This window comes from Pollicipes pollicipes, unplaced genomic scaffold (genome assembly GCF_011947565.3).
Source record: "Pollicipes pollicipes isolate AB1234 unplaced genomic scaffold, Ppol_2.1 Scaffold_4219;HRSCAF=4965_pilon_pilon_pilon, whole genome shotgun sequence".
Lineage (NCBI taxonomy): Eukaryota > Metazoa > Arthropoda > Thecostraca > Pollicipedomorpha > Pollicipedidae > Pollicipes > Pollicipes pollicipes.
In genome coordinates, this window is record NW_023596448.1 from 36,573,709 (window position 1) to 36,601,495 (window position 27,787).

A 27,787-nucleotide genomic window follows, 5' to 3' on the forward strand; every position below is an offset into this window, starting at 1 on the left:
AGTATTCATCGTCACCAGTAGCCAAGACCGAGCAAAAATTAACATTCAAAATCGTAGGTGGAGTGCTGTAATTATATATTGAAAGGATTGCTTGGCACCTTTACTTAACTCCTGACGCCTTGAAGGTCAGGAGTTTTTTCAGCACAACACCTCATGACGCGGGGCTCGTTTAGACTTATCTTAACTGATGTAAGCCAGCGGCGCAGGGCGGCAGCCCCTCGCGTGTTTGGTGTGGCCGGCACGGGAAGGTCAGCTGGGAAGGGGCCGAAGAGGGTCACCAGGGCACCGGCCGGCCGCGCCGAGCCGAAGTAGAACACAAAAAAACATTCGGATTCCTGCTGACAACGAACGCGCAGGGCAGGGTCGTCAGGTAAGCCGAAGCACCTCCGGAGGGTAAGCCAACAAATGACTGGTGGTACTGGGGCTGCAGCTATTTCCGCACAACTCTCGCGGGCTCGATGCTGTGGTCCAGGCATGCTGGAGAGTGATGGGGAGGGGACTGAAACTCCACCAAGCATGCGGAAGTTCTGCCTCGACGCGCGAAATGTTATGAAAAAGTGTCCCTAATGTGCGCGCGACAATACCTGGTTTGCAGATGCTCAAAAGCAAATTACAAGCGTGCACAGCTGTCCAAGTCAATGATAATCGCCTGTGATATGCTACTAGCGTTACGCCATTGTCACAAAGTGGAGAAAGGTAAAAGAATGTAAGGATTTTGTCTGAGCACATCAGTGCTGATATACACGCTATCTTCATTTATGCTACATCCAGTCGAGCGTTTTAATTCGGTTCTAATTGTCTATATCTGAGACTTCCCATCGTCTGCTTTAGCTGTGCCCGAAACGCAAACAAGCCTTTTTAGCAAGCATCCGGATGTACAACGACATCTCATTGTGGACACCGATGTCAAACGACACGCATGGTCTCCGTGTCACGTGACTGGAGGCCCCGTCAGCGGTATCACGTACCAGCGATGTCTGATCTCCTTTCCTCGCACGGAGCGCGTGCGGCGCCTCTCGGACACCGCTGCGCCGGCTTCTCCACAAAGCGGCCGTGTGAACCCGACCGAGTTCACTAAAAAGTCCGCGGATAACGCGATGTGATCTGGCGACCAAACATCCGGAGAAACCGTCACTCGCTCGCTCGCTCTCGCAGCGACGGTACCCGCGCGCCGCCCGGCGGCCGGCGAAGGAACCACAGCCCGGGCGAAGTGTGTCACCGACGGCTCACTCTGGGGTCGGCGTTGCGACGGGCAGGTGCATCGAAGCGCACGCACGGAGCGAGTGATGCCCGCGACGGCCTGGGCCCAGTGAGCGAGCCGGATTGGCGCCATGACCGACGGACTGGCGCGCTTCCTGGGCGTGGTGTACCCGAACTCGGTGGTGGATTTGTTGGCGCGGTGCCGCCGGAGAGTGACGCAGGCACGCAGAGGACTGCAGAGGCGCAGCATGAGATTCTCCAGGTAGGTGGCTGGTGGAGGATCAGTTGGTCACAATGTCAGTGCGTGGTGTGCGCTGTCCTCCGCGAGACGAAAACCCCGGCGAACTTAGCGCACCCAGTGCGTGTGCTTAACACCGCGAAATGCGTGTTTCGATTCAGCCAAGACCTAAGCGCAATAAATCTGAATGCTCCTTCCTACGTTCCGTACGTATAAATTGGCTAAGTATGGCACCAGTACCAATTCAAGGGCCTAAAGGTCTTTCCACTATCCATGGTTGATTCTGAGCGTTTGCGATGCTGTATCACTTCCATAAACATTTGCCCTAAATCCAGCAGAGAATGAATGGAAACACCGAGGGCCGTATACCATCCCCGCCCTCTTCACTGCCGTCGCTGGACCGGTAGTCTGCATACCCAACCAAGCATTCCACAGTGAAACCTGGAGTAAATTCCCAAGAACCCAATTCCGGTTCATTCAGCTCCCACACGTGAAACCTCTCAACTGGAATGACCGCTCCGAACATTCTTACCCGGCGACGTTACCTCGACCTGCATGCAGCGTTCTCGGCCCGTACAGGTGGCGTTGGAAAGTGGCCGATCTCCCGCCAAACGGGCTTCGCGTATACAGAGTAAATTCATTTCACTTGACACATATTTTGCACGTTGTTAAGCAGGCCGAGTTTCAAGAGCTGTGGAGCGTGCAGACGGACGAGTGCACAGATCGCAGCCAGAAGGATGAGATCTCCCTGACATCCGCACTAGAGCATCAGATGCAGGCAGAGCGCACGTTCCTAGCGCCGCGTGTCGCAGCATCGGAAGAAAGCTTTTAGTCATGCGAAACCGCAGACCTAAAAGGCACATTACGTGTCTAATTGGGCGTGCACGACGCTCATATATCTCCGAAGAAGTCGGGCATCCATGTCGTGGGAGCTCGCAATGCTGGGAATGCAGATTGTACTGCTGCGATCTGTCCGACTTTGAATAGTTACTCGTCCATTCGACGGTGTGTGGGCTTTGGAACCACCTGGCCAAAATTGCTACGGCACGTTTCGCTGTACAACCTGATCAGTGTCTAGATCCCCCGCATGGCGTGCGGGGCCGTTTGGCAGATAGTCGTCCATCATTGGGCGGTGAGTTGCCTGCGATGTCCCGATGCCTGCGATGAGTTGTTCCGGGGGGGTCCCCCAATCCTGGACATTGGCAACGGGACCATAAGGAACCTTGCTTTACAACCCATTCGCCTCCCTCGCCGAACGAGCGGGATCGCGCGGGCCGTTCTGTGACGCGACATCGCTGGATGACCGCCAGCTTTAAAGCGAGGTGTTCTGCTCGATGTTTGATGAGGGATCACCTCCCCAGATGCCTCGTCGCGAGCTCGTCAGCCGACCCGGCCGACTCGTCACACCCCTCATTATGCGCCCAACTCTGCACTGGTCCAGGACGGGGTGCCGGAGCTGCCCAATAATTACACCATTACCCCGTGGCGAGCGGAGAGTGCTGTCCGCCGGACGCCCTCCGCGACCGCCCCCGTCAGCACTTAAAGGGCGTTTTTTGGGCGTCAAGCCCAGCCTAATGGCGGGGCACACGTAACGGGTCACGTCCCGCTGAGGGGAGCAGCAGACCCGGCCGCGACCAGACCGGTCCCGGCTACGGTCCCGGGCCGGTCCTGTCCGGACCCGGTCATCGGTCACCGGCGACCAGATCAGGCGTTCGCAGGTCAGGCCGATGCAACGCGGGGGTTATGTGTAGCTATTTGCAGGTTGTCGGGAGTAAGCACTTCAGACAGGCGACCACAATCCGTTTGCAATAATGGACAGTATGTTTCGGCAGTGTAGGTGCCAGTGTCCTTTCAGACCTGCAGTCCTTAGGCGCGTGGTGTTCGGAGATTGTGGCGCAGCCCGGTGGACTTGGTTCAGATACATGATGACTGCTGGCATGACTGCTCGAAATAAAACCTTACAGCTTCACAGCCTCCGCGGAGTGGACACTGCTCATCCTCATGCGCCCACGTACAGATGTGCTAAACATAGCACTAATCATGCTTCCGCAGCTTCCCACACCAGTTGTGTGGCCTGCGTGGGGACATTCATATCAACGCACGGCAATGCGTTGGAAAAGCTTGCTATCCATTTGTGTTGATCTCACGCTAATTTTGGTGTGGATCACAACGTACATGGGGCCCACAGACCTGCAAACTGTGATAAATCAAAGTGTTTCAAATCAGCCTCGCCTGGCTGGGCTGCTTGAACATCTTGACCGCCAGCTCTGCGGGGCCCAGCCTGAGCAGCGGAAGGTCACGCCTAGCACCCCCGTGCACGCACCTCAAACGCTGTAGTCAACGCGCGCAGACCAGCGCGTTAGGAGCAATTACGTTTAATAGGGGGAAACTGTCCACGTCCACTTCTTGTGTATTATCCTCCGTGAGCTGGCGGGCCTGCCCGGGCATCGCCACTTTCACATTCCGATTAAAGAGCAAATTCCGGCAGCGGCAGCGGGCGGCGCCGGCTCCTCCGCCGCTGGACTCTCGCTGCCTCGCGCGCCGGCGGCGAGCTCCTCGAGCGCCGGTTATAGCCGGGTTAGGGCGTGCTTGCGCCATTAACGGCAGCTGTGAACGCTGCGCTGCTTGAGTGCGTGTGAGGATTTAAAGGGCTCGTCGGCGCGGCAGGGATGTGTGCAGCGCAGAGCGACTGGAACGGCGATGGATGGGGGCAGGGATCTGGGTCTGTGCTGAGATAGTGGTCCGGCCATTTCACGTGCTCTGACATGCTCTGTTTGCAATATGGAACACTACATTTTGCTCTCGTACGCAGCCATCTTTACTACAAATTGGTTGCCCCACTACAAATTGCGTTGCTAATACAGCTCCAAGAGGAGCGCAGTACCAAATTTCAGTGGGGGCCGACTGGCGACAGAAATCAAAAGGCTCCTTTCCGTACAGTTCCGCGTCTGGGGGAGAGGCGCCACAACCAGGTGAGCTCTCGAATAATCTTTAAAAAAAGATGGAGAGCTCCAGTAGCTGCTTCTAACCACTTCTGACAATTTGGACGGAAGCTTTCGGAATGTTCGAAATTCTTCCCTCGGCATGAGGACCGCAAAAGGCTTTAGACATCCTTTTATCATGTTACCACTGCTGCCGTTGCCTCTCGGATCGTGTGCGGAACTGAACTCAGCTGGACTTGGTCTGACTCGGGACCTTTTGAGCACATTGATTTATTGAATACTGAAACTGGGCCCCTGGGTTACTGATTTGTTAAAACAACAGCATACTCGATGCCGTATTTGCACTCATCAATAAAAAAGGCCAGTGTTTTTTTTTATTTGTGACAAAACCAAACTCAGTCAATAATAACCTGAGTTGCTCTTTGATTCGAGCTTAAGCTACTTTCATGAAAGCTAATCTCAGACGAGACTTATCTTGAATTGGTCTTCCTTGTATTCATTGTTACGTCCCGTGTCACCAGGTATAGAGGGGGCAGACTTGGATTAGATGTGACCTTTACCCATTATAATAAGCCGTAGGATTGTCGGGTACATTTCAACAAACCAAACGATTCGATGGATAAGGGTTTAATTGTAATACCTGTAATTAACATCTCTCCAAATGCTGGCGCGGCAAGACGTCCAATATCGATGTCACTGGACTTCGGTGAGGTTAACCGGGCTACGTTTGCAACTTGCAAAGTTTTGTGATTTATGATCGGTGGTCTTGAATCCCGACAGCTTGATGCTCATTTTCCGTTCGATTCAATGAATAATATAATGACAGCGAACTTAAGATTTGTGAATAAAGACTCGACTCCTAACTTTATGCTCAAGCGCAGCTTCTTTCTCAGACTCATTTTTCACGAAAATGCAGACTCAGATTCGTGCCAGGGACCAAACCTTGGCTTCTGAGACTCGGAACAGGGCTTGACATCATGCTATGCTCAAAGAGTGGGACTCATGACTCGTATTCAGGCGCAGCGTACCACATAACGAACTCGAAATTGGGATTTCAGACTCGAACCCTTGCCTGCCGGGGCTAACGAGGCGCCACTTCTGCAGACAACTGCGCAGCAGTGAGTCAGACGCTCACCCCAGACTGCGTCGCGACTTCTTTGGATGTCCCTCTTGGGACGAGACCAACATGACATTTCCTTATCCTAGTGCAGGAGGAAGGGTACGCTGCGGGAGTTACTGGGACCTCCTTTTCCCAGGCATCTCGAGGTCCCAGCGTGGCTGTTTCTTACTGGGAGCCCGGCAAAGAACCCCTCCCGCACCGGCAATGTCACCCACACCTCTTACCCTCGACGAAATCCTTAGGGCTTCCATGTTACCAAGCACCATGGTCACACTCGGCCTTCCGCCACTGCCGACGGACCCGTGGGGCTACCTGCGAGGACAGCGACTCCTTGCGTCACCCGCCTCCCACCCCGCAAGATCAAACGATCCTGCACCAGCCGCCCGTCCTCTGGCTGCCGTGCCGAGGTGCTGGCCACGCGTCCGGTCCGACGAAAGCCCGGCGGTCGTGCAGCGCTAGCCAGCCGTGCCTCGACGACTTTCCCGGATTTTCGGCCGCGAAGCGCTGGGACGCGGGGCCAGGGTTATTAGAGGCTCCGACCGAGCGGGCAGCGGCGGCAGCGGCGGCGGCGGCGGTGGTGGTGGCGACGGCCTGGCTAGGAGCGGCACCGGTTTCACCGCCGCAGCCCGGGGACTAGAGACGTCGCCGCCGCCGCCGCCGTCCTCCGTTCGGCTGGTCGACAACACAGCGCTGCTGGTGGCTGAGCCTGCTGCATCCGAAACGACTGAGGAGGTGGGAATGCGGGAGGAGGTGGGGCAGGGGAGGGTAGAGCTAAAGCGTTGTCTCAGAAGCTCTCTCGCTCCCTCTCACACACTTGAGCTGAAAAACGTTCTCTGGTTTAGCTGTTGAATGGGGTGTCACGGGCCCTGAACCAAGGGGCTTTTCTTGTTTTGCTTCGAGTAAAATTGTAGGATCATTGCAGCAAGAAAAGCCGGGTTAGGCAATACGATGAGACACATTTCCAACTGGACACTGAAATTATGGGAGCTATATCAATACAAGCCTGAACGATTTTTTAACGCTTGGAAGTGGTTGGCTGCTTTTTGTGAGATTTTCATGAGCAGTCTTATTTGTTTGTGGCTGCCTGTTCTCAATGTTTATATTTTCTCAGCGAGGCTTGATGCCCTCAAAATTACCAAGCGTGTTGAGTAGTCGAGTTTATACGCACATTTGTGCAAAGCAAATCGCTGTGTTCCAGAAGCCTTGTGACTGAAGAATCTGCCTACCATCTTTATCTGCCCAGCCTCGATTTTTTAAAGGATTAAGATTCAGATTGGATGGATTTCTGGGGTCAGCACCCTGCAAACAGCGTTTGTTACGGGCGCCAGCACTGCAGCATGCTAACTTCCGGGTCGACGGTACACGTTTGCGGCACAAGCTTAACGTGCCGCAATGCTCGGCACAGTCAACCCTGACCTCTGACCTTACCTGACCTTAAGCGTGGCCGCTGGCACCGGCCCCAGACCATCCCAGCTGGGGACAAGCGGTGAGCATCTAAAACGCCTCGAACTCAACTCGCCAAGGGTTGGTGGATCCAAAGGCTGACGCTCTAACCAACTGAGTCGTTAGGACGGATGCGCCTACATAATCGCATTAATTGGTGAAATTATATTCCTCAGCTCTAATGCGTACCCAAAATATTGTGTACATGCACCCAAACTTCAGCTTTAGTATGCCTCCCCAATATAGATATTCAGCTCAGATATGTCTCATATACCGCTCATAACGTTTGTGCCGCTGCAGGCATCGCCAGCTAAGCCAGCTGCAGTTCCTGGTCTGCATGCTTGTATAGACACTGGGTAAGGAGGTGATGTATAGCCCAATTCTGCAGCTCTGCGACGCTCAGTGATGCGGCGAGCGGTGGGTCGATGATAACCTCTTTCGTTCAATCAACACTGTGGGCATGTTTGGACGCCACAAGTGATGCCGACCGATGAGAACTGCTGTGACACTGCATATTCTCGATCTTGTCTTCGCGCAAACGCAGCCGCGGGTTCCTGACTAATCGTGTGGGCAGGACCAGAAGAAGCTCTGCCGAAGGAGCCTTACATCCGTTCTGCTCGATAACTGGTAACTGGATAACTGGATAACGACTGATCGAGTGAGCAGGACCAGAAGAAGCTCTGCCGAAGGAGCCCTGCATCCGTTCCGCTCGATAACTGGTCAGGCTATGCGTTCAACTTCAGAAACCAAATGTCAGACGAGCTGGGCGTTGCGGAATAAGTTTTTTGGCAAAGTTCGTGCAATGCCCATGATGCAGAATCTTAAATCAAGCAGGCATGCATTGGCTCGCAACAACGTAAAGCCTCGCGGAACATCTGGAAATCATATTGCTTATTCAAAAAAACGCTCGCTTCATTGGAAGGTCGTGACGAAAAATGCGTAAAAACGCCACGAAGGGGGACTGACGGTAGCATACAGTCATTAAAAAAGCAAATAAATCAAAAAATATCTTAAGCTTGCTATTACACAAAGCCTAGCAGTCAATTCACAGGGAAAGTTAGTGAGGCGTAGCCCACTTATCCCTCATTTATACAACTTTGTCAAGTCATCGAGACTACAGCTCAATGTCAAAAGCACAATTCAACACAACAAACCTGCCTTCGCCCGCATTCGTGCGGAGCCCCGTGTTGTAAAAGCTCATATATATTGTAAAGATGTTGAAATAAAAGCTTTCTGCCATGTGCTGCTTTCACTTACAAATATTGATAAAATACCGTGGCACAACATCCATATTATGTCTGCCTGCTCAATTGCAGTCAAGCATATTTCGCAAAATTTGCTCACTAGGTGTCATTAATACGTCAGGATGACGGTGATATTTGATGGTGCCAAGTAAGGGTGGCTCATTTTCCAACACTGATATCTCGTGACTTGAATGAAGACGTCTCTAAATGAGGCGTCTTATTGCAACAAATAATGATGAGTGGGCCAAGAGGCTGCGGTAATTACTTTTCTTCCATAGCAATGAAAATGTTTTAGTCCAGTAAAATAGATGCTGGTATGCATGCAGGAAATGCAGATCATAACATGCGAAAATATCGGTGACGCCTAATGTGCCCGTATGCACATACCATGGCTGACTCCGATGTTTGCCAACATCACGTAACCCACCTTCCCACTTTCGTGACCGCAAGCAATCATGCCAGCGTCGTGCCCCCACTCTGCTGACGTGCTGTCCACTTGTCTTCTAAATAGTGCATTGTTTGTCATGTTTTGGAGCCGGTTCGCTGAGCCCTTTCTCCGGTCAAATCTCGTGCACTGGACAAATCGATCGCTGGCAGTTGCAAAGGAGCTCCAGATGCGGAGGAACGGATCACCATTTCACTTCAGACGTCAAATGTCTCAGGATCCAGGCACCACGCCATCTGCTGCGCGTGCAACTAAGTGCGGGGCCAAATCGATTATGCATGGTTTCCGCTTCCTCCGACCCTAGCGGCGCTATGCCATAATCTACGCCTCTTCACAATCACTTTCTCGCGTGAGTCGCGCCAGGCCGAGCGCGGCGCGCGGTTTCTGCCCGTGCGACGCTGGCGGTGCGACGCGCCACTGCTCGCCGCCGTCGACTGGTGACGTCATGACGCGGCCGATCGGCGCGCCGCTCACGTGACACACTTATCGGCCCGGTCACGTGGCGATCGGCTGGTGACGTCACAGCCGGCCGAAAGTGAAACTCGGCCGCGTCGCCGCCGGCGCAGAGAACGACGACCACTGCGCCAGTTTCGCCGCTCCGGCGGCGTCGCGATCGCCGTGGTGGCCTGCGCAGCGTTAGACGACACGCAACTGCTTCCGCCGATCAAAGACACTCACCGGTGGAGGGCGCTGGAACAACGCCAGAAGCCAGCTCTCATGGGGCAAACGCCGGCGAGAGCCACGTGTGACGTCATCGGTAGTTCGTTCTCTGTGGGCGTAGTTGACCTGTGAGATGGACGAGCCCGTGGCGTCGGCTTGAGGGCAACTACATGCCGCTTGTAGCAAGCAGTCTGCCTCGTCGGTCCTCGATTCACACATGACGTCAGAGCTGAATGACGCCATAGATGTCGGCGTGTGTCCGAATGGACGTCTTCTCTGATCGTCTCTTTTGACCTGTGTTCGTTTACAGGCTACACGTTTCTTGTCCACATGAGCCATGATCAGACGATGCATATGGGCTTTCGAAAAGATAAAAGAAATACATGAACAAGTTTTGGTTGAACGGCATATGCGAGGGGCTCATGTCCGTTTGCTTTCGTCTGCTTTTCCTTCCGGTGTACTTTACAACTGCAGTGTACGAATGGATCTGATCATTAAGCTGTCAACACTTTTGTAATTAAATTTGATTGATCCTTGTAATAATTAGTCAACGACAGTTATGTGAGATTAACTGAATGCCATCATCGTTCAGAAATGTCGCCCGAGTGCTTTCATTTGATATCTGTCGCTTTTACAACCATCGTCTTGATATTGACAATGCCTGCGATCTGGCTGCTGTTCAGCTAGAAACCTGATTGGTCAGTAGACGAGTGACGGCGTCAAACAGCTTTCGGTCGGCGCAGTGCAATCTAGAATATACACTCAAACCTTGTCCGCTGACGTGGTTACTGCGGTCACACCCGGCAAAGCAACTGCGGTTGGTGTATGCATTCTGGGTATCATCCCTCGCACCCCTCACATCCCTCTATCATTCCTTACACACCCACATTCTCCTTCCATGCCATTCATTCCTGCTCACCTCGATGCCGACGGGTGTAGGAGTGCATGCCTCGCGTGACTGGCGGCACCATGGCATTGCCAAGTAACAACAGCAAAAACATGGCGTACTATAGCTTACGCTTTGTGGTAGACCTAGCCAATAACACCAATAAGCTGGTCACTTTGATGTGTGTTCTTGTTAGGTGTGTTTTTTCACTCCTAAAAACCATGTTCCTCTGTTTTGAAAATCGTGTGGCTCTGAACCAGACCTGCCGAGCACTGGGGCAGCCGTAGCCACGTTCGCGGAGCGCCGCCCTCCAAGCAGCGCCGCCCGGCCGTCTAGCCCGCGCGCCGCCGCCGACCCGCTGACCCGTGGGTCAGTGGGTCGTGACCCCCGGCCGCCGACCCTCGTGTCGCACCATGCGCTACTGGCGCGCGTTTATGGGCCGTCGGCACTTATGTGGCGGGTGCGCTGTGTTATGACTTCAGTGCATGTCGCGGCGCTTGACGTGTCGCTTTGACGCCGGGGAGGCTGTGTGCGTCCGGTGTTAACAAGGCGGCGGCGCTCGGAGGGCTCGCAAATCCGTGTTGCTACGCGGTGACTGACACGCCGCGGGGCGTTTGTGAAAGCCGACGCCGATATTGCGATTAAACGGGCGCCGCTCAATGACGCACTGCCATTGACGATGCTTGCGTCATGACTGCCGTCTGTTTCCTTGTGGCTGAAAGAAGCAGCCGAGCAGCGGCTGCGTTAATTCAGCACGACGGTGACCTTCAGCGCTCCGTGACCACGCTTTATTGCACCGACATGGGTGTGCGGCGCATGACTGAACTGGTTTCCAAACACGGCGCGGGTGGAGTTTGGCGCGCGGTGGGGCAGGTCAGCGGCCGGCCCGCGCCTCCCATTCACGGCTGGCTCACGGCGGCTCGGGCGAACGCCGCGCTCCGTACGCCGCTCTCAATGGGAGGCGGAGCTGGCTCGCGGGCCGACGGCCGGCCGCAGAGCCCGCACTGGGAGCATGAGTCTGGCGGGTCCGGTGCCGCGCAGGGGCTCGGTTTGGAGCGTGGGGTGGAAAGCAGACGCTGCAAAAATGCTGCGTCTTCAATTAGTGACGTTGATGAGGTCTGTTTTAGTATCCAGGTCTAAAGAAAACTACGGGTGACCTCTTGAAACTTACGTGCTCTTTTATAAGTTCGCTCCAAACACAGCCGAACGGTTTTTTATCGGGGCGCCATCGCCAAGCGCCTTTTTTTCTTTCTTTGAAATGTCGTGCATCCTGCCAGGGACTCACAAAAATATGTAGACATGCCCTCTAAGAAGAAAGGCAAGTTTTCGTGGCTATTGTTATCTGCGCACATTTTTCGAGCAATTATGCCCAGCTGTTAGATGAAGCAGTTTGGAGCGTGGACAACGATACCTAGCTTCTGGAGGAAACAAAGCCGTTAGTGTACATCATTAACAGAATCGCCACGCGTAGATGAGGGGGGCCTCCACTACAGACGGGTGCTGCAACGGGTAACCCCAGCCCCAGTGCAGGGGCCGGGGCCTGTCAATTTGTCCGCAAGGATGTTTACAGCTACCCACGACAACGCCCACCGGGAGCGCTGGCCAATGTCGAGAGCTATAGCCTCTACCGGGAAATATTTACAGCTACCCACGACAGCTCCCACCGGGCTAATGTCGAGCGCTACAGCCTCTACCAGGGGAGGGGGGCAGCTGCATATTGTAGCCTCTGCCGCGTGCGTCACGGGCTGGGGGTGATGTGCATCACGGGCCGGCCTGCCTGATGGCTCTCCTATTTCGCACGGCTTGTTTCAACGACCCCCTCGTCTTCACTCACGGCCATCAGCTATCGCCTCAGCACTTATGACCGAGGGATACAATTGCCTTTTATCAGCAGGTCACCCTGCCTTTGATAAGGTACTTCCAATCCATCTGATCTGTAAGATATGTCCCAGTGGAAAGGCTCACTCACTTCCACGTAATGTCTGGACTGATTGGCATTGACCCGGTAAATTAACTCTCTCGTTTTTTATGTATATCCTCGCGTAGGCTTGTTTTGCGCTAATGTCATAGGTCATTTTTATTCGCGCGACGTGTTCCTCAGAAAGGTGCCGTTGGCGACGAAAAAAGCTTGTGATCCTGCGCTCGTGAGCGAAATATTTCAGCGTCTTTAGCATTCAAACTGTGGTGGAATGGCTCGTGCACGCCTCCGAGGCTTGATGGAAGAGCAGCCGGTGTAATGGTCTGGCAAGATAAATACTGAAATGGCCTCTGGGGTAAACGGAATTGAGCACACTTATGAAGATACATTAGCTCACAAAATGGTCTAGTTCTGTAATGAAGGTAATTGAGCGTAAGTGGTTACGGTTTCTAGAATAGGTATTATAGTCACCATCACAATTACATCTGTGGCCACAGCTGGTAAAACTACAGTAGAACGCTTCGTAATGTCTATGAGCACTTACTGCTCATATAGCTCCCCAGTTAGATATTACAGCGAAATCGTTTGAGTAAAAGCAAAGCTTAGCAGGGCAGGTTTCTTGACCGTCACGTTCAGCGAATCCTCCGGGGCGGCAAAATGGAAGGGACGCAGTCATTGAACCCGAGCAGTGGCTGTGCGGTCTTCATTAAAAGTGCAGTCAAGGCAACGAAGATTTTGCGCAATTTCTGACGTACCGATGGTAGAGGCGTGCAGCGTCTGTGGGATATTCTTGTATCGATAGCTGCCTTTGAAACGCCGTTTAGACGCCGCGTTTAGACGCCGATAAAGATTAGCATGTCTGTTCCGAAAGGCCAACTGTTGGGGAAGCGTAAGCTTCCCATATGGAAGCACAACCCCTTCATTTGGAGACGCAGGCTTCTCATTTGGAAGTAAAAGCTCCCCGTTTGGAAGCATCATGCGTCGATGTGGCACGGAGGTTCTTTATCGGTTACGCCAACCTCCCATTCACGAAAGACAGCCTCTAGACACGACAAAAAGCGTGACGTCCATTAGTGCATAGTCTTTTAGACTTAGAACTTGCATCGTTCCACATATCTTTATTCCACTCAGTCCCGTTTTGATCCCGTTGTTCCTGGCTCATTGGGGCACATCGCGAGGATGAAGGCACCAGTGTATAACGTTCAAGACCTCGATACGGGAAGCAAGATAGCAGAGGAGACTGTGATACGCATCGGAACGTAGCACCACATCGTGGACGGGTCCGCTGGGGAGGTCATGTATCACAAGAAAGTAGCATCTGTGCCGGTAGAGTCAACAGTGATGCTCGCTGATATATGATCATGCCAAGCAGTAGCCAAACAGTACGTATTACAGAGAGAGAGAGAGAGAGAGAGAGAGAGAGAGAGAGAGAGAGAGAGAGAGAGCGAGAGGAGAGAGAGAGAGAGAGAGAGAGAGAGAGAGAGAGAGAGAGAGAGAGAGAGAGAGGAGAGAGAGATCTATATATATATATATATATAAATATATATATAATATATATATATAATATATAAGCGTACTGCTGTAATTTTGTACAATTTTAGTACTTAAAAAAGGAAGTTTTCAGTACAATTAGGAACATATTGATAACTGTGATAAATCAATTATGTTACACTAGCTCACATGTTCTAACAGCAGAAACATTGGGGATTGCGTCTCCGATATAGTCACAGCCATTTACGTTTGTGTAACCGCGGCTGTCTAATCAAGTGGTAAAGTTTTTTAAGTGCTAAAGTTTTTTAAGTGCTAAAGTTTTTTAAGTGCTAAAGTTTTTTAAGTGCTTAAGTTTTTTAAGTGCTAAAGTTTTTTAAGTGCTAAAGTTTTCTTACACTTGAAAAGATTGCGGCCATTTGCGCAGCTTATCCGTTGTTTGCTTCAAATGCTGTCAATACTTTCACCCTCCGTGTTAAAGATCACATGAAAATGCACATGCTAGATGAACAAGGAGTGAAAATAAAATGCTTCATCTTCTCATGTGCAATCCTCTCCATGCATATATGCCGACCTCGCCCACCCCCCCCCCCCCCACCCCCTACGATCAGCTCCGCTTGTCAGCCCGCCTATCCTCAAGCGCGGAGGCCTCGGTCGAAGTACACCAGGAACCGACCACCTCTGTTGGCGTCTTGCGTAATCTGAGGCTGGGGAGGAGAGCTTTGCTGACGGCTGGCTGCAGGGAGCTTGGATTGCTTACCAAAGCACATCACTGGAATCGCCCTCGTGCTGATCTGAAGGCCTCGCTGAGGCGATGGCTAACGGTGGCGTCATCATACCTGGGTTTAAGCTCGACGGCTTTCTGCTGGCCTTTTGTACCAGATGTGTCGGTTTTTTGGTAATTTTATTCGTTCTTAGACGTGCAAGCGCGTGTTTCTTCCACCGACGTCACCCACGCATTCTTTTTTATAATTTCTCCACTGGAAAATGTAGGAAGTCGTATTTCTCCGGTCGTGATACCCGGAAACATCCGCTAAAAATTTGCATTCCATAAAAGCGAGAGCCTCCAAGCGAAACCGATCGCCTTAGCATCGTGACGGCGGCATGGGCTTGATTGAAGCGAAAGTGAGCCGCCCTGCATCTGATGAGCATGTCACGAATCCTCACGGGCGGCAGACGCGAACCGGACTGCGCTGTCGCCAGGCGGAACCGCTCGCCCCGCCAGGACGCTCCCTGCCGAGCGGCGCGACGGTGGTTCTGGGAGACGGGGCCAGCTGTGGATACACAGGGCGCCCGCGGACGCGGGTCATTCCCGACCGGCGGCGGTTTACAAGCTAGCCACTCTCTCCCCGGCTGGTTTTTACCGAGTCACGTAACCGGCGCTGAAACCGGCGCGGCCTGTCCGAGCAAGCACAGTGGGTATGTAGTTGGTGGAGTGCAGCTTGCCCCGCTAGCTGACAAATGCGCTCAGTAGGCGGCGCCCAGTATTCTGTATGGCAGCTGCTACAACGTAGCCAAATTGCATACCTTCGTCGTTTGGCTCTTACCTGGTATCTAACCGAACTGCAGCCGGAAACTAATGGCTTTCGGCGACCAAAGCGTTAATGGGGTGACCCATCCGGTTGCAATGCCACCCCGTGGCCGGCATCAACGTGCCCGGGGGTGTACAGTTTGAGCATCGGTTACTCAGCCGATACAGCCGTGATTACTACGAAGCTGCCGTCGGTTGCCACGCAGTCTACCAGAGGAGGCACGCTGGAAACCTCAGCCGCCAGACCAAGACCGTGCAGCCACCGCTAACGGCGGAGCCAGCCGCCTCACGCCGCGCACGTAAACACACAACCCGTCTACCTCGTCGTTAGCCGGTGGTCGAGGCGGCGCTCGCCACCGGCACAGCAGCTGGCGGTGGCGTTACGAGGGGTCCAGCGCAGTGAAACCTGCCGCGCCGCCGCCGCCGCGCGTCGGCATCCGCCGCGCTGTCACCGGAACTGGCGGCGGTCGCGGCGGCACCGCGCGCGCTGCGGCGGCAGAACTGGCGCGCCTCCGACCGCTGCCGATTTCTCGGCCGCTTGCGTCAGAGGCGTGCGCCGAGTTCGGCGCCGCCGCGCGGTGGAGCGTCTCCGGTGACAGCAGCTGTCGACAGGTGCGGCGCAAGAGGCGCCGCACTCGCCGCCGACTCTCGCCATGGGATGGGCGGAGACTCTCGCCGACTCTCGCCAGGATGGGCGGAGACTCTCCCGACTCTCGCCAGGGATGGGCGGAGACTCCGCCGACTCTCGCCAGGGATGGGCGGAGACTCGCCGCCGACTCTCGCCCAGGATGGGCGGAGACTCTCCGCCGACTCTCGCCAGGGATGGGCGGAGACTCTCCGCCGACTCGCCAGGGATGGGCGGAGACTCTCCGCCGACTCTCGCCAGGGATGGGCGGAGACTCTCCGCCGACTCCTCCTCGCCAGGGATGGGCGGAGACTCTCCGCCGACTCTTCGCCAGGGATGGGCGAGACGCTCCGCCGACTCTCGCCAGGGATGGGCGGAGACGCTCCGCCGACTCTCGCCAGGGATGGGCGGAGACCTCTCCCCGACTCTCTCCAGGATGGGCGGAGACTCTCCGCCGACTCTCGCCAGGGATGGGCGGAGACGCTCCGCCGACTCTCGCCCGGGATAGGGCGGAACGCTCCGCCGACTCTCGCCAGGGATGGGCGGGAGACTCTCCGCCGACTCTGCCAGGGATGGGCGGAGACGCTCCGCCGACTCTCGCCAGGGATGGGCGGAGACGCTCCGCCGACTCTCGCCAGGGATGGGCGGAGACGCTCCGCCGCCTCTCGCCAGGGATGGGCGGAGACGCTCCGCCGCCTCTCGCCAGGGATGGGCGGAGACTCGCCGCCGACTCTCGCCAGGGATGGGCGGAGACGCGCCGCGCGACTTCGCCAGGGATGGGTCGGAGACGCTCCGCCGACTCTCGCCGCGCCGCCGACTCTCGCCAGGGATGGGCGGAGACGCTCGCCTTTTGCCGCCACGGTGCGACACGCAGGCTCGCTGCTCTCTGTTGTGTTTTGATGGAAGTGGTCCGTGAATCTGTCCACGAGCTGCCAACTGGATGGACTGGTTCGGCGATCTGTTTTTGCCAACGGGTTAGGAGCTAAGTAGCTAGCACGGTCAAAAAAGCTATTTGTACCTTTTCATCAGCCTCTCTTCTGGTGAGTCACTCATGCTGAAGCATCATCACCGTGCAGCTCATTAGTTCCCATGTCCAAACCTGTGGTAGTAAAGTTACACGCTTGGCTTCATTTAGATCGGTAAATTTATCGATTACCTTTGATCAGGAATGTGTCGTCCAGTTGTCTCCTCATTTTTGCATCCTTTTCTCTCCCTTCGCCTTGCTCGACAAGACATTAGTCCGCTTCGGTCGAATATCTTACTAGGATATCACCTGTTACGCAATTGCGAAACGCAGATGTCGTGCGCCACTCGGTTTTCTCTCTTCTGAATTCCGTGACACGATTGTATTTGCAACGCGGAACATGCCACAGCATGAGAACGGGCATATTCTGCTAGTGCACGATGTCGTCAGTTTTCCGTTCCGCACATTTGATAACCATGCTAACAAGCAACGTGGGCGGTGAACAGAGAGTGCAATGTTGATGGCTCACTTTTGTAATAATAGCGGCCGTCGGCTTCGTGGACCTCGCATGGCAGTTTCACAGGCGGACAATTCATGTTTATTAAATGACGCATACCCGAGTATAGCATGGAACTGACGAGACGCTTCGCGGACACAAAACCCTACCATTGGAAAGCCAAGTAAAATTGCGCACTATGAAGACTCGTCCAGGGTTCAAACCACTAGCCACAGTTTTACCAAATTTCCTTCCTGCTCCACACCACAGCCCGAGTGACCAACAACTCGTCCGCGTCCATCTCGGCGTCCAGTCCGGCGTCCGGTCCGGCGTCCAGTTCGGTGTCTAATCCGGCCTCCAATTCGGTGTCTAATCCGGCCTCCAGTTCGGTGTCCAGTCCGGCGTCCTGTTCGGTGTCCGATCCGGTGTCCGGTCAAGCGTCCAGTTCGGTGTCCAGTCCGGTGTCCGGTCAGGCGTCCAGTTCGGTGTCCGGTCCGGCGTCCTGTTCGGTGTCCGGTCCGGCGTCCAGTTAGGCGTCCAGTTCGGCGTCCGATCAGGCGTCCAGTCCTCGGACGTGACCATGGGTAAGGTGATGGCGTCTTGACCGGCTTCGGCGCGTTGCCGCCGTCACGGCCCAGTGCGCGGCTCCAGCGGCGTGACGCCTCCGTCACGGGGGCCAGCAGACGGCGCGGGGCGTGACGGGCGGGGGACGCGTGCGGGCGCCGATATCGGTGTCACAGGCGCCTCACCCGCCGGACTGTTCCGACCGCCGCGCCAGCGGCACTTTACAACGGAGAAATCGGTCGGCTCTGCGTAGGTCCGGCTGCCGAGGCTGACCGGCTCCACTGTCTCGGTCCGTTCTCGCGCCGGACTGACGCGCACCGGGATATCTGTGGCTATCATTGCCGCATCTGCCTGCGCCAGTGCTCCACGGTGTTTGTTTGTACATTTATTGCACTCTGTACGCCTAGTTTTAGTCTTCCAGGCTTTGTTCTTTCATTTCTCCTCAGGGACCTATGCGAGGTGTCATTCTCATGTGCTTGTGTTACCAACTTCACGGATAGTTTTGTGGAATGTTGCCCTTCCACAATTCAAATATACCATTTTAGTCGTCGTCATAAGATCTTTAAGACGCACTCAGCTGCTGATGCTGTGCGCTGTCGGCTGCCTCCCACCCTGGCAGGAGGGACGGGCACTGCGGGGAATTGAGCCCGGCACATCCGGTCTCCCAGACAGGGCGATCAAGGCATTTCTTATTACACTGCTGAACGTCACACGCAGCACTCATTGTCCCGATGATAATGGTGATATTGGGTGTTTGGTAACGCGCGTGCCGCGTGCCAATTTTGCATTTATTTCCCCGAGGCCTCTCGTGAATTCCTGTCTGTGAATGGAACACGGTACGAGTTTGATCAAGCTAGGGGATGGTGATGGTGTATAGGACTGTCGCTGTGAGACAGGACGTGCAGGCGATGACGTCGGTGACGACCAGTGACAGCAAGCAGCCATCAGGGCTCACCACGGTGTTCCGCCCTAATATCTCCACCAGTGTGCTCACTTTAGCCTATAACACCAGACAATCACTGTCCGTTAAAGTTATTCCAGTAGACAACCGCAGTTTGTCAACACCACCATCTGAGCACTGCAGCTCGCCAAGACCTCACACAAAAGAGACTGAGAGGCCCCAGCAAGAACCCACCCTCTCTCCCAGCGGATAGCCCCAGCTCACCACCACGACCACCAATGGGCATCACAGTTCGACAGCTTGTCCAGACGTCATCCGGCAGAATACTGCCTTCCCTCCAGCACCAGCAGTGGACCGCAGGCCCGCGCTCTTCCGTGCCCGCCCGCCTCCCGCCATCCTCGCCCGCCTCCCGTCCTCCCACCCGCCTCCCTTCCTTCCACCCGCCTCCCGTCCTCCCACCCGCCTCCCGTCCTCCCGCCCGCATCCGCACCGGCGGCCGGCAGGAAATGAGCTCCGTGCGAACCGGACCCGCCCGCATAAAGCGCGCAGAATGCACTGACCCATTAACGGGTCGTAGCCTTTGGACTCGGCCGCCGTTTACCGGCACCACCGCCGCCCGTAATGGCCTCCATTACGGCTCTCAAACCGGCGCTCCGTCCCATGAATGGCAGCGTGGCAGCGGGAGTGTCCGACGGCCCGCGGGAGACGCTTCGGCGTGGACGTGAGCTGACGGCGAGTCTGTGTCCAGCGGGGTCTGCCGAGGCTGGACGGCTGGTCGAGGCGCTGATGGGTCGCCTGGAGATGCAGCGGCGATTGCCTAACGGCGCGCCCCGTCGTCGAGTGCGCTCGTGCATGGGAGTCTGAACTTTGATGGATGGACACGGCCGCGCGTGCAGGTAATGAATGGTGATTGGCCGTGTGGCCGCGGGAGGGGAATGCGATGTTTTCGGCATGGCATTCGGCACTGAGAATGCTAGGGAGAATGAAACCCGAGGGCTTTGCAGAATACATCTGCGCTTGGAGATTTCCATTGCATCATGTCATTATATAAAACATTTGTACGTCACGCAATTATATAAAACGTTTGACGTTGTGCCTCGCTGGATCTTTAGGGTTTGTTCCCGTCCTTACCTTAAACTGTGTACATTTATGTGCCTTTGAACGGTAAATTTGCAACCAGGCATTGGCTGGTCTACTGCACACTACTGACACTACTAAATCGGCCGGTGTTTTGCTCTAGGTCCTTGGAGGGCGGGCGAACACTCTACTCAATAAGGTTATTGGCTCTGTGAGGGTCAATTGCTGATAGGTATATTTAGGTGTAAAAATGTGGCACCAAGTTGTGTTATATGAAAATAGCAATATCATTTGTTTGGGATAAAACTTCACGCGGTTTTCACCCCACATTGGCAAAGTGCTTAAATGGAGGCGTTGTGGGTCATGTGACTGGGGCTGCTCGCAGTCGCCTGCTGCAAACGCGTCTTCGGCGTCACTCTGTCCGGACTCCAACTGATGACCTTCCTGGCGCCATCTGCTGGACATCTTGCGGTCCGAGAGGTCAACGAGATGACCTAACTGTACACGTCAGGTCACCGGCCGGCAACGGTCACCACCGATGGCACATGCGAGAAAGCAACATTGCATAATGCCTCAGCTGAAGCAACTATGTTGGGTGCAAATGTGAGCAATGGTATGAGGAAGAGGGCGTCGGCGTCTTTCAACGCTAACGGACCCACTAAATTTGATCTGGAATGACCCATGGGTGATTACCCACCGCGCTGTAATCGCCCGTGGTATGCAAACTCAGTCGGACGCCGCCAGTGCCCTCTGCCCTTCAGTCCATGCCTCGGTATGCCGATGCTGGGTCACCAGTCTAGATAACAACCATTGGGCAATCTCGGACCTAATCATGTAGAGCTAATGTCCGATAAGCACAGCTCATACCAACCGCTACAATGGTATCAGACTTGCCTATCGTCGTCATTGCTTTTCAGACAGTTGCCTGTCAATGACTGTCTATACAGGTATGCTTAAATGCGGTTGATTGTATTCTATCCTGTTCCGCCTTCGCGCTCGCTATTGCCAGAAAAGCTGTTCAGCGCTGAAAAGGTCGCCTTTCTGTCCTTGGCTCTCTCAGCTGAGTATTTATCTCCGACCCATCCCCTGTCGTCTTGTAAACCAATGCTTTCCGTCAGGAGAGTCTTGAGTCTTGATGACTTGAGTCGAGAGTCTTGATGACTCCTGTGCCGATAATCGCAACGACAAACCAGTCATGCGCTTACCTTTAGCCAGTCAATGGCTTAAGGCCTATCCGCCTTCGTCCGCCGCATGGATGACTGCATTCGGTAGGGCAGAACAAGCCTGAATGGTCTGAGTTGAATGACTTATGGTTGCATGTCTCCTTTAGCAACCATCTCGAGTAGAGCATTACTGGCCGGCCCAGCCCTGGACGCGGCCCAGCCTCCAATTGCCCACATGCGGTCCCGGCCGCTGAGCTATGGCGCAGCACTGAGCGGTGCGGCCTCTCCGTCTCGGTGGGCGGTCGCGGACTCGGCGCCGTCACGGCCGACACATTCCAGCCGTTTCCTGCCGGAGGTGTGGAGCCGGCCCCGCCCTCCGGTGACCCCTGACTCGGGGCGGCGCCACCGGAACTGTCTGGAAACGAGCTCGCCCCCGGCCCCGACCCCGGCTGCCGCTCCGGCTCCGGTTCCGGCTCCAGCTCCGGCTCCGGCTCCGGCTCTGGCCCTGCTTCTGCCCTGCTTTGGCTCCGGCTCAGGCTGCGGCTGCGACTGCGGCGTGGCGTCGGCTACTACGCAACGACGGAGCGGATGGAGATGGGGATGGGGAGGGGGGGGGGGGAGGACTGTGACCCAGGCGTGCCGGGGCTCGTTGTGTGACCTGCCAAGCCCGCTAGGACTGACTTGCGACGCGTGGAGCTGGCGAGAAGACCGTTTACTCCTCGTTCTACCATAGCATAACCCACTTCCCCTTCATGAATCATGCATGGCGAGGTATGTAATGGTTGCACCAGACATAAACGAGCACAGTTGCCTGTAGCAGAACCATTAGAATTTCTTGTCAAGCTTGTCTCAGATGCCTTCTCATAGAGCCCTTCATCGACGTGTGTTAATGATGTAAAAGGGTTGCAGACACGTTCCCTAGCAGCGACAGTAGAGGTCTGCATCCTAATACGCCGGGCGGTAGTGGAGCTCTGTATGGCTCTCACCTACTACGAACATGCAGATTGTGTGCCGCCGTATGAGATTCTTCAAGCGTTCACAGCGTAGGTACCTCCCCTGGTCTTTCGTGGCTGATATTGGAAGACACCGGCCAGGGCCCATGCGGCAAACTTCAACGTAATTATGCTTCCAATTAACGGCAAGCGCTGGCTTCGGGCCAGATTTTATATTGGTTTCATGAGTTGCTCGTGCACGTTTCGCCAGTCAAAGGGTTTCAAGGCATGCTCTTATTACGTACCCCGAGGTAGTACAATGCCCAAGTGCTCTGTTAATTTCTGTTTCTTTCGCCGTAATCGTAAAGATTCCCTCGCATCCTTCTTTTGTGCATAAAGCTGAACACATATGTAATCAGGATACGTTTGAGGTATGTTGACATGTAGTAAAACAAAAGGTGCCGACACAAGTTGGTGTAATTCGCACACGCGCCAACTGTTAACATGGTAATGCAATGGATAGTGAAACCTGTATGCGATGTGCTTCATCCATGAAATATGAAATGCAGGCAGTCTGTACAGTATCATAAGTTTCGGGCCAGCATGTGCTTTGACAAGAGGCATCAAGGTCTCATGCGTCGTACTGCAAAGACAGTCATCCCACAGGCATTCCTATCAAAACCAGCCGGCAATAATCCGATGGTAGACTATCTACAAATTGCAAAAAATCAGATGACTTGCGAGGCCGAAAGGTCTGTATAAAAGCCACATGCAGTGCAACGGTAGAAGCCTTCATCATACACTTCGTCACCTTCGCTCTAATGGGCATTGCAGATACATCAGATACACGAGTGCATCAGAGCAGAATGACAAGGAATTGATTTGGGTCCTACACAGTACATGGTCTAAGGCAATTATTCAGGGACATCGCAACGTGCTAGCAGATCAATGTAAACCGGGCTCATTGAATATGTCATCGCCTTTAATCACTTCATCCCGCTGATGGTATCATGCATTTGCAAGGAGTTACGTCGCAAATTACCGCTGACTTGTCTGTTGTTACGTTGCACAGCTCTGAACACACGCCGGCAGCGGCAGATCTGCAACACAAACCTGAACACGATCACAAGCGCCTCGCCGAGAACACAACGACGACAGCGCTCTACCAGCAACACAGCCGCGGAGCTCGATTTGAAACGCGACACCAACCACACACCGCCAACGGCTAGTTGGCGACTCAACCCGAGCACACACTCCCGGTGGCGAACACTCCAGCCGCCTCCGGTTGGCGACTTCGGCCTACTTCGGCGGGCACCGTTCCTGCCATAGATGCTGAGCACGACGCTATCGAACGCATGACCCAATATCGGGAATTGCCTGGATACGCTGGCCCAGAACAGAGCCAATTAGCGTTCTGGCGTCGGCCGTGCCACAGGCGAAGGCAGTGGGTAACGTGGTTATCGGCGAAATGCATCGGATCTCACGAGTACATCCGCGCCGCGATGAGGTCTCCCCCTTGGACTTAGTCTTCCACTCGTAGTGGCCTCGCTTCCCAGTCATTATCTGTTCGCCTGCCCTCGCATGTTGGCTGATCTCCATTTGAGCTGCTCCCTCTCCTCTTTTGCTCTGCACATTCCTCTATTTTGCCCTCACGTATTTTTCCTGCGATATACAATTGCCACTTGTGTCAGCTTCTCTGCCACCTACCTCCTGCGCCATGTTTTTCTTCTTCTATCTTCTCCCTCTTTCCCTGCTCTTCATATTCTTCCTCCTCTCCCGATCTTCCTCCCCTTACGCCTCATCTCTTCTCCTACCTCTGTCCTTTCAGTTATCTTCTCCTTCATCCTGCAGCGCCTGCAGAGAAGCTATCATCAGCGCTAATGCCCTCCCGCACGCTACGAGCCAAAGAACACTGCGTGCAAGAAGCTGCGCGCATGGTGCCTGCAGCACTGCGGTTCTTTCTGCAGACACACTTCAGCATGACTTTATGCAAACAGCGCCTCATCTTTATGCGTGCCGCGCTAGCACTTTGTGAATGAAATCTCAATGGCCGTGTACGCTTGTTTCGCGGCCCCGCGGCTCCAAATCTCCTACAGAATGAACACAAGCGGCCACCCACTGCCACCAGCGGTTCACAAACTGCCGCTGGGGCCGCGGAACGCGCCATCCGCGAAGCGATCTGGGCTAATGCCGGCCGCGCACCGGTGCTGGGCTGCCGCGTCCGGGCTCTGCAGCGCGTCCGGCTGGAGGGAGCTTCCGTGATGTCGAAGACTTGACGGATCCATGTTTGTGTTTTTCTGTCCATGTTTCGCGGGATACAGAACGAGGACCGCAGGCGCTATGACCGGGACGATTCCAAAATCTCTTGCATTAGCGCGAGCCTGTGGGACGTCGTTCCGTTGACAGGTGCGCCCCCTACTCTGCACGCGCTGCACGTCAGCGCGTGCCGACACGTCAGCGCTCGCACGTCGGGCGTGCGGTGACGCGGCTGCGTCTGGCAGGAATGTGCGCCTGCCGCCCGAGGCGACCACCAACTGGGTCAAACCGAAACTGCGCCGGCGTTTTACATACCGGGTGGCGCCGGCCCTCCCCCGACGGGCGACTGGAGTGCGGCGCAGAGCAGCAGGGACCAGTCCCCGGACGTCGGCCCGGACGAGCGGTTAGGTAACACAAAAACGGAGCTAATGATCCGGCGTCAGAATCGTGCATTTAGGGTGCCGTGGATCCGGGATACGAGTTGTTCGGATCCAGGCGCTTGTCTGAGGAGCTTTTCTGCTGAAAAAGCGCTCAAGTCCTAGCCCTCAGATGCTGGTTTGTCGAGCATCAAAGACACTGATGGATCTGCTGTGCTCTGAATATATGAGTCTTTTGACGATGGTCACCTCAGAAAGAGCAGTTTTGACTGCACGACGGAAACGAAACTCTCCCATCCGTTCCCAGCGTCATTTCGAAGAATTTTAGTCCAATGATACAACAATAATAATTAAAAGTCCTAGCGCGTTCCCCTCGGAAAAGGAACAGCCTAGGACAGCACGCCGACCATTGATATTAGAACAGAAGCCCTACAATACCAGTTCAGAGATGGAAGCCCTCAAAACAACAAAGTGACAAAACTGTTTGAGCTGAGTGCTTGGACCCCGTTGCTGGGTGCTAAATGCTTTGCAGAAACCATCCCCTGATCACGTTTTCAAATCGCATCATTCAACGACAAACTTACTTAAGATTGTATACCTATCGCATCCACCCCCAAAGGTGCACCCTATGAGGAATTCGTCTCCTGGGAGTGCGGTGTCCCAGTCAAGCAGATAGACGAGAAACTCCGTCCCTCAATCAGTCAGCAGCCCTGAGCTCTGCCTGCACGCGTCCAGAACGCCACGTTTCTGAAGCAGATTTCTGATTTGCTGATTGCGACGCCTAAACCCCCGGAATACAGGGCCTCACACGGTTGCTTGACTATCAGTAAAACTATTTCGGGCCACTGAAATACATATTTCAAACTGACAGCTTTAGGTTTCGTTTTCTTCCGCCCCTGGCCCTTTACGTCGGACTTCGTCTCGGAACTGTGACACTACTCTTTCCATTATATGTTCTACGAAAGACCAAACGGCTGAGAACCTGACCGCAAGTGGTCAGCGCAATAACCATGGAGACGGCATGAACTTAACCAACATCTTGAGCTTCATCTCAGATTGTCGTGATGACGCCTGCGGTGCTGCCTGTCACCGGAGGTCTCGCTGGACCCCGCTAAGCGGCTGCTCAACGGCTTGACCTGACGACCCGACCTGATGGTCAGCTGAGGCATGCCGGCTGCGAGGTGTAGCCAGATTCGTAAAGGGAAGCGATAATTCACCTGCTTTTTTCTCTCACCGGTAGCCATAAGGACTGCCAACAGCTCGACGGCTTCGTTGGAGATTGTAATTTTAAGATAATTGATGAATGGAGTAATTTGTCACCTGCACTTGGCTCCCACCGAATGCTTACACGGTACCATTTGCAAAGGGTGAAGTCGCAGTTTTCCTTTCAGAAATAGCTAGTGGGTGGGAACACCTCAAGAACGGGTGCACTGAGATCCCATGGGATCTCAGTCTCTGGCCGTCAGCTCGCCTGTCTCTCTTCAACTTTCCGACCAAATGGGCACATAGCGAGAACTTGCAATTAGCTGTCGGCGGCATGCGCCAGCCACTTTTGCGCAGTTTGTGCTGACTGTTCTGCCCGGAGCAGCGGTCGTCCCAGTTTGGCGTCGAAGGTGGTACGGTGATGCAGGCAAACCCTGCAGCTTCAGAGGCACTGCTGCGCGCAGCCAGGCTAGCAGTCATGTGTCTGCAATCTCCCACTCTCCCCCCCCCCCCCCCCCCTACCGATGGGCTCGGACAGTTCAGTACCTGGGCATGATGGCCGACGGACAAGCGCGTGGCGCCAAACCACGCCAAGAGAGGTCAGCACCGGCAAGCCGACTCTGCGCTGTCGTCGGATTGGCCGACGCTTTCGGCGGTCTGAACCGATGGACCAATCTACGGCGACGACGGATGCGAGGCCAGGCGGCTGTCAGTCCCTAGACATGCATTGACCACGGACGGAAAAACAAATCTCCGTCATCTCGCACCCGACCCTCGCTGGCAAGTCGCTACGTTTTTGCGCTGTCGCGCCGCATGCGGCGCACGCAGCACGCGCCGCATGGCCGTGTGCCGGCGTGTGCCAGCGACGGCCGCATGACAGCCATTACCCCATTACCGGCGTGGCGGGCCATCTGCCGGGCGTGGGCCGCGCGTGGGCCGCGTGCGGCAAAGTGGACCGTCTGCCACGAGCCCGGCCCGAGCGCGGCGCGTGGCTCCCGTCAGCTGCGACCGTTAGGGACCCGGCAATACAGATCCACGGCAAGCAACCGAATTCAGGCTAATACCGGCCGCGGCGCCGCGTGGGAAGCCGGCTCGGCTGGTGGTAATGGCCTGGGAAGGGCCGGCTCCCACGGCCACCGCCCCAGCCGCCGCCGCCGCCGCTGTCGCTGTGGCACGCCCCTGTCCTCCGAGCCGGCGATATCGGCGCCGATGCACGCTGCTCCGCCGCCGACCCCGGCCGTCCAGCGTCGGTGCGTGTCCCCTTTTGAAAGTAGGCCTGCCCGCACAGCGGCGAGGACGCCGCCGGTACCGCTGCCTCCTGCTCAGTCGCCCGGTCGGCCGCGCCGCCTGCTCGCGCCCAGCGGGCCACGAGCCGCCGCATCAGGGCGGCAGCCCCCTCTCCCTCCGGCGGCGTCCGGGGTCAGGCGGTCCGCACGCGCCGCCAGGAACTGTTAATGACGGCGGCTCGCGCGCGGGCGACGCGTGCGAACGCCGCCGCCGCCGCGCCGACGGCGCTAATGGCGAACCCTCAGGCGGTGGGCAGGTGTGTGAGAAGGCGGCATGAAGCGCGGCGAGGGCGGGCCGGCATGTGCGGTGTGATGCCCTAGTTGCAGAGGAATGCCTGGTGTGTAAGAAGCCGAGGGCTGCGGGCTGGCGGAGGCCCGGGAGTCGGCAAAGCTCAGGACGGTCGATCAGATAGGCGGCTTAGACTAGCCTTTGTGGGTGGTAGGTATTTTACTTATGGAGTAGACACAATGCAACCCGATGCAATGATGTGTGGCAAGAATAATGGGAAGGAGAGCGACTTGCCATGACAGCCGCCTAGAACACAACAAGCAGAGGCTGCGCATTCCAAGCTACAGAATCGTTTGCATCAAAGCGTCTCACGAAGAGATTTTTTGCTGTACCGAACAGACACGTACACATGCAGGCTGTTTCTGAACATGTTCCGGCAGCCCGTGTTTCAGAAACAGCGGACCGCGAAGTGAACCAACAACGGTCAGCGCATTTACATGTCACACTCGCCCAAACACCACTCACTCCAGACCTAGCACGCGTCCGGCGGTGCTGCCATCCTGCTGGAGCCAGTTGGGCCCGCCCAATCGGGGGGGGGG

General features: G+C 55.3%; 1 protein-coding gene across 1 annotated transcript in view; it reads left to right on the plus strand.

Annotated features, from left to right (window-relative positions):
- Positions 1 to 1,241: 1,241 nt before the first annotated feature.
- The window catches only part of LOC119095959 (flocculation protein FLO11), a 41,686-nt gene continuing 15,140 nt past the window's right edge, over positions 1,242 to 27,787 (plus strand). The window contains exon 1 of the mRNA XM_037218822.1: positions 1,242 to 1,462. Within this exon, the coding sequence (XP_037074717.1) occupies positions 1,332 to 1,462 (131 nt within the window). The 5' untranslated portion in view covers positions 1,242 to 1,331. The remainder of the gene's footprint in view (positions 1,463 to 27,787) is intronic.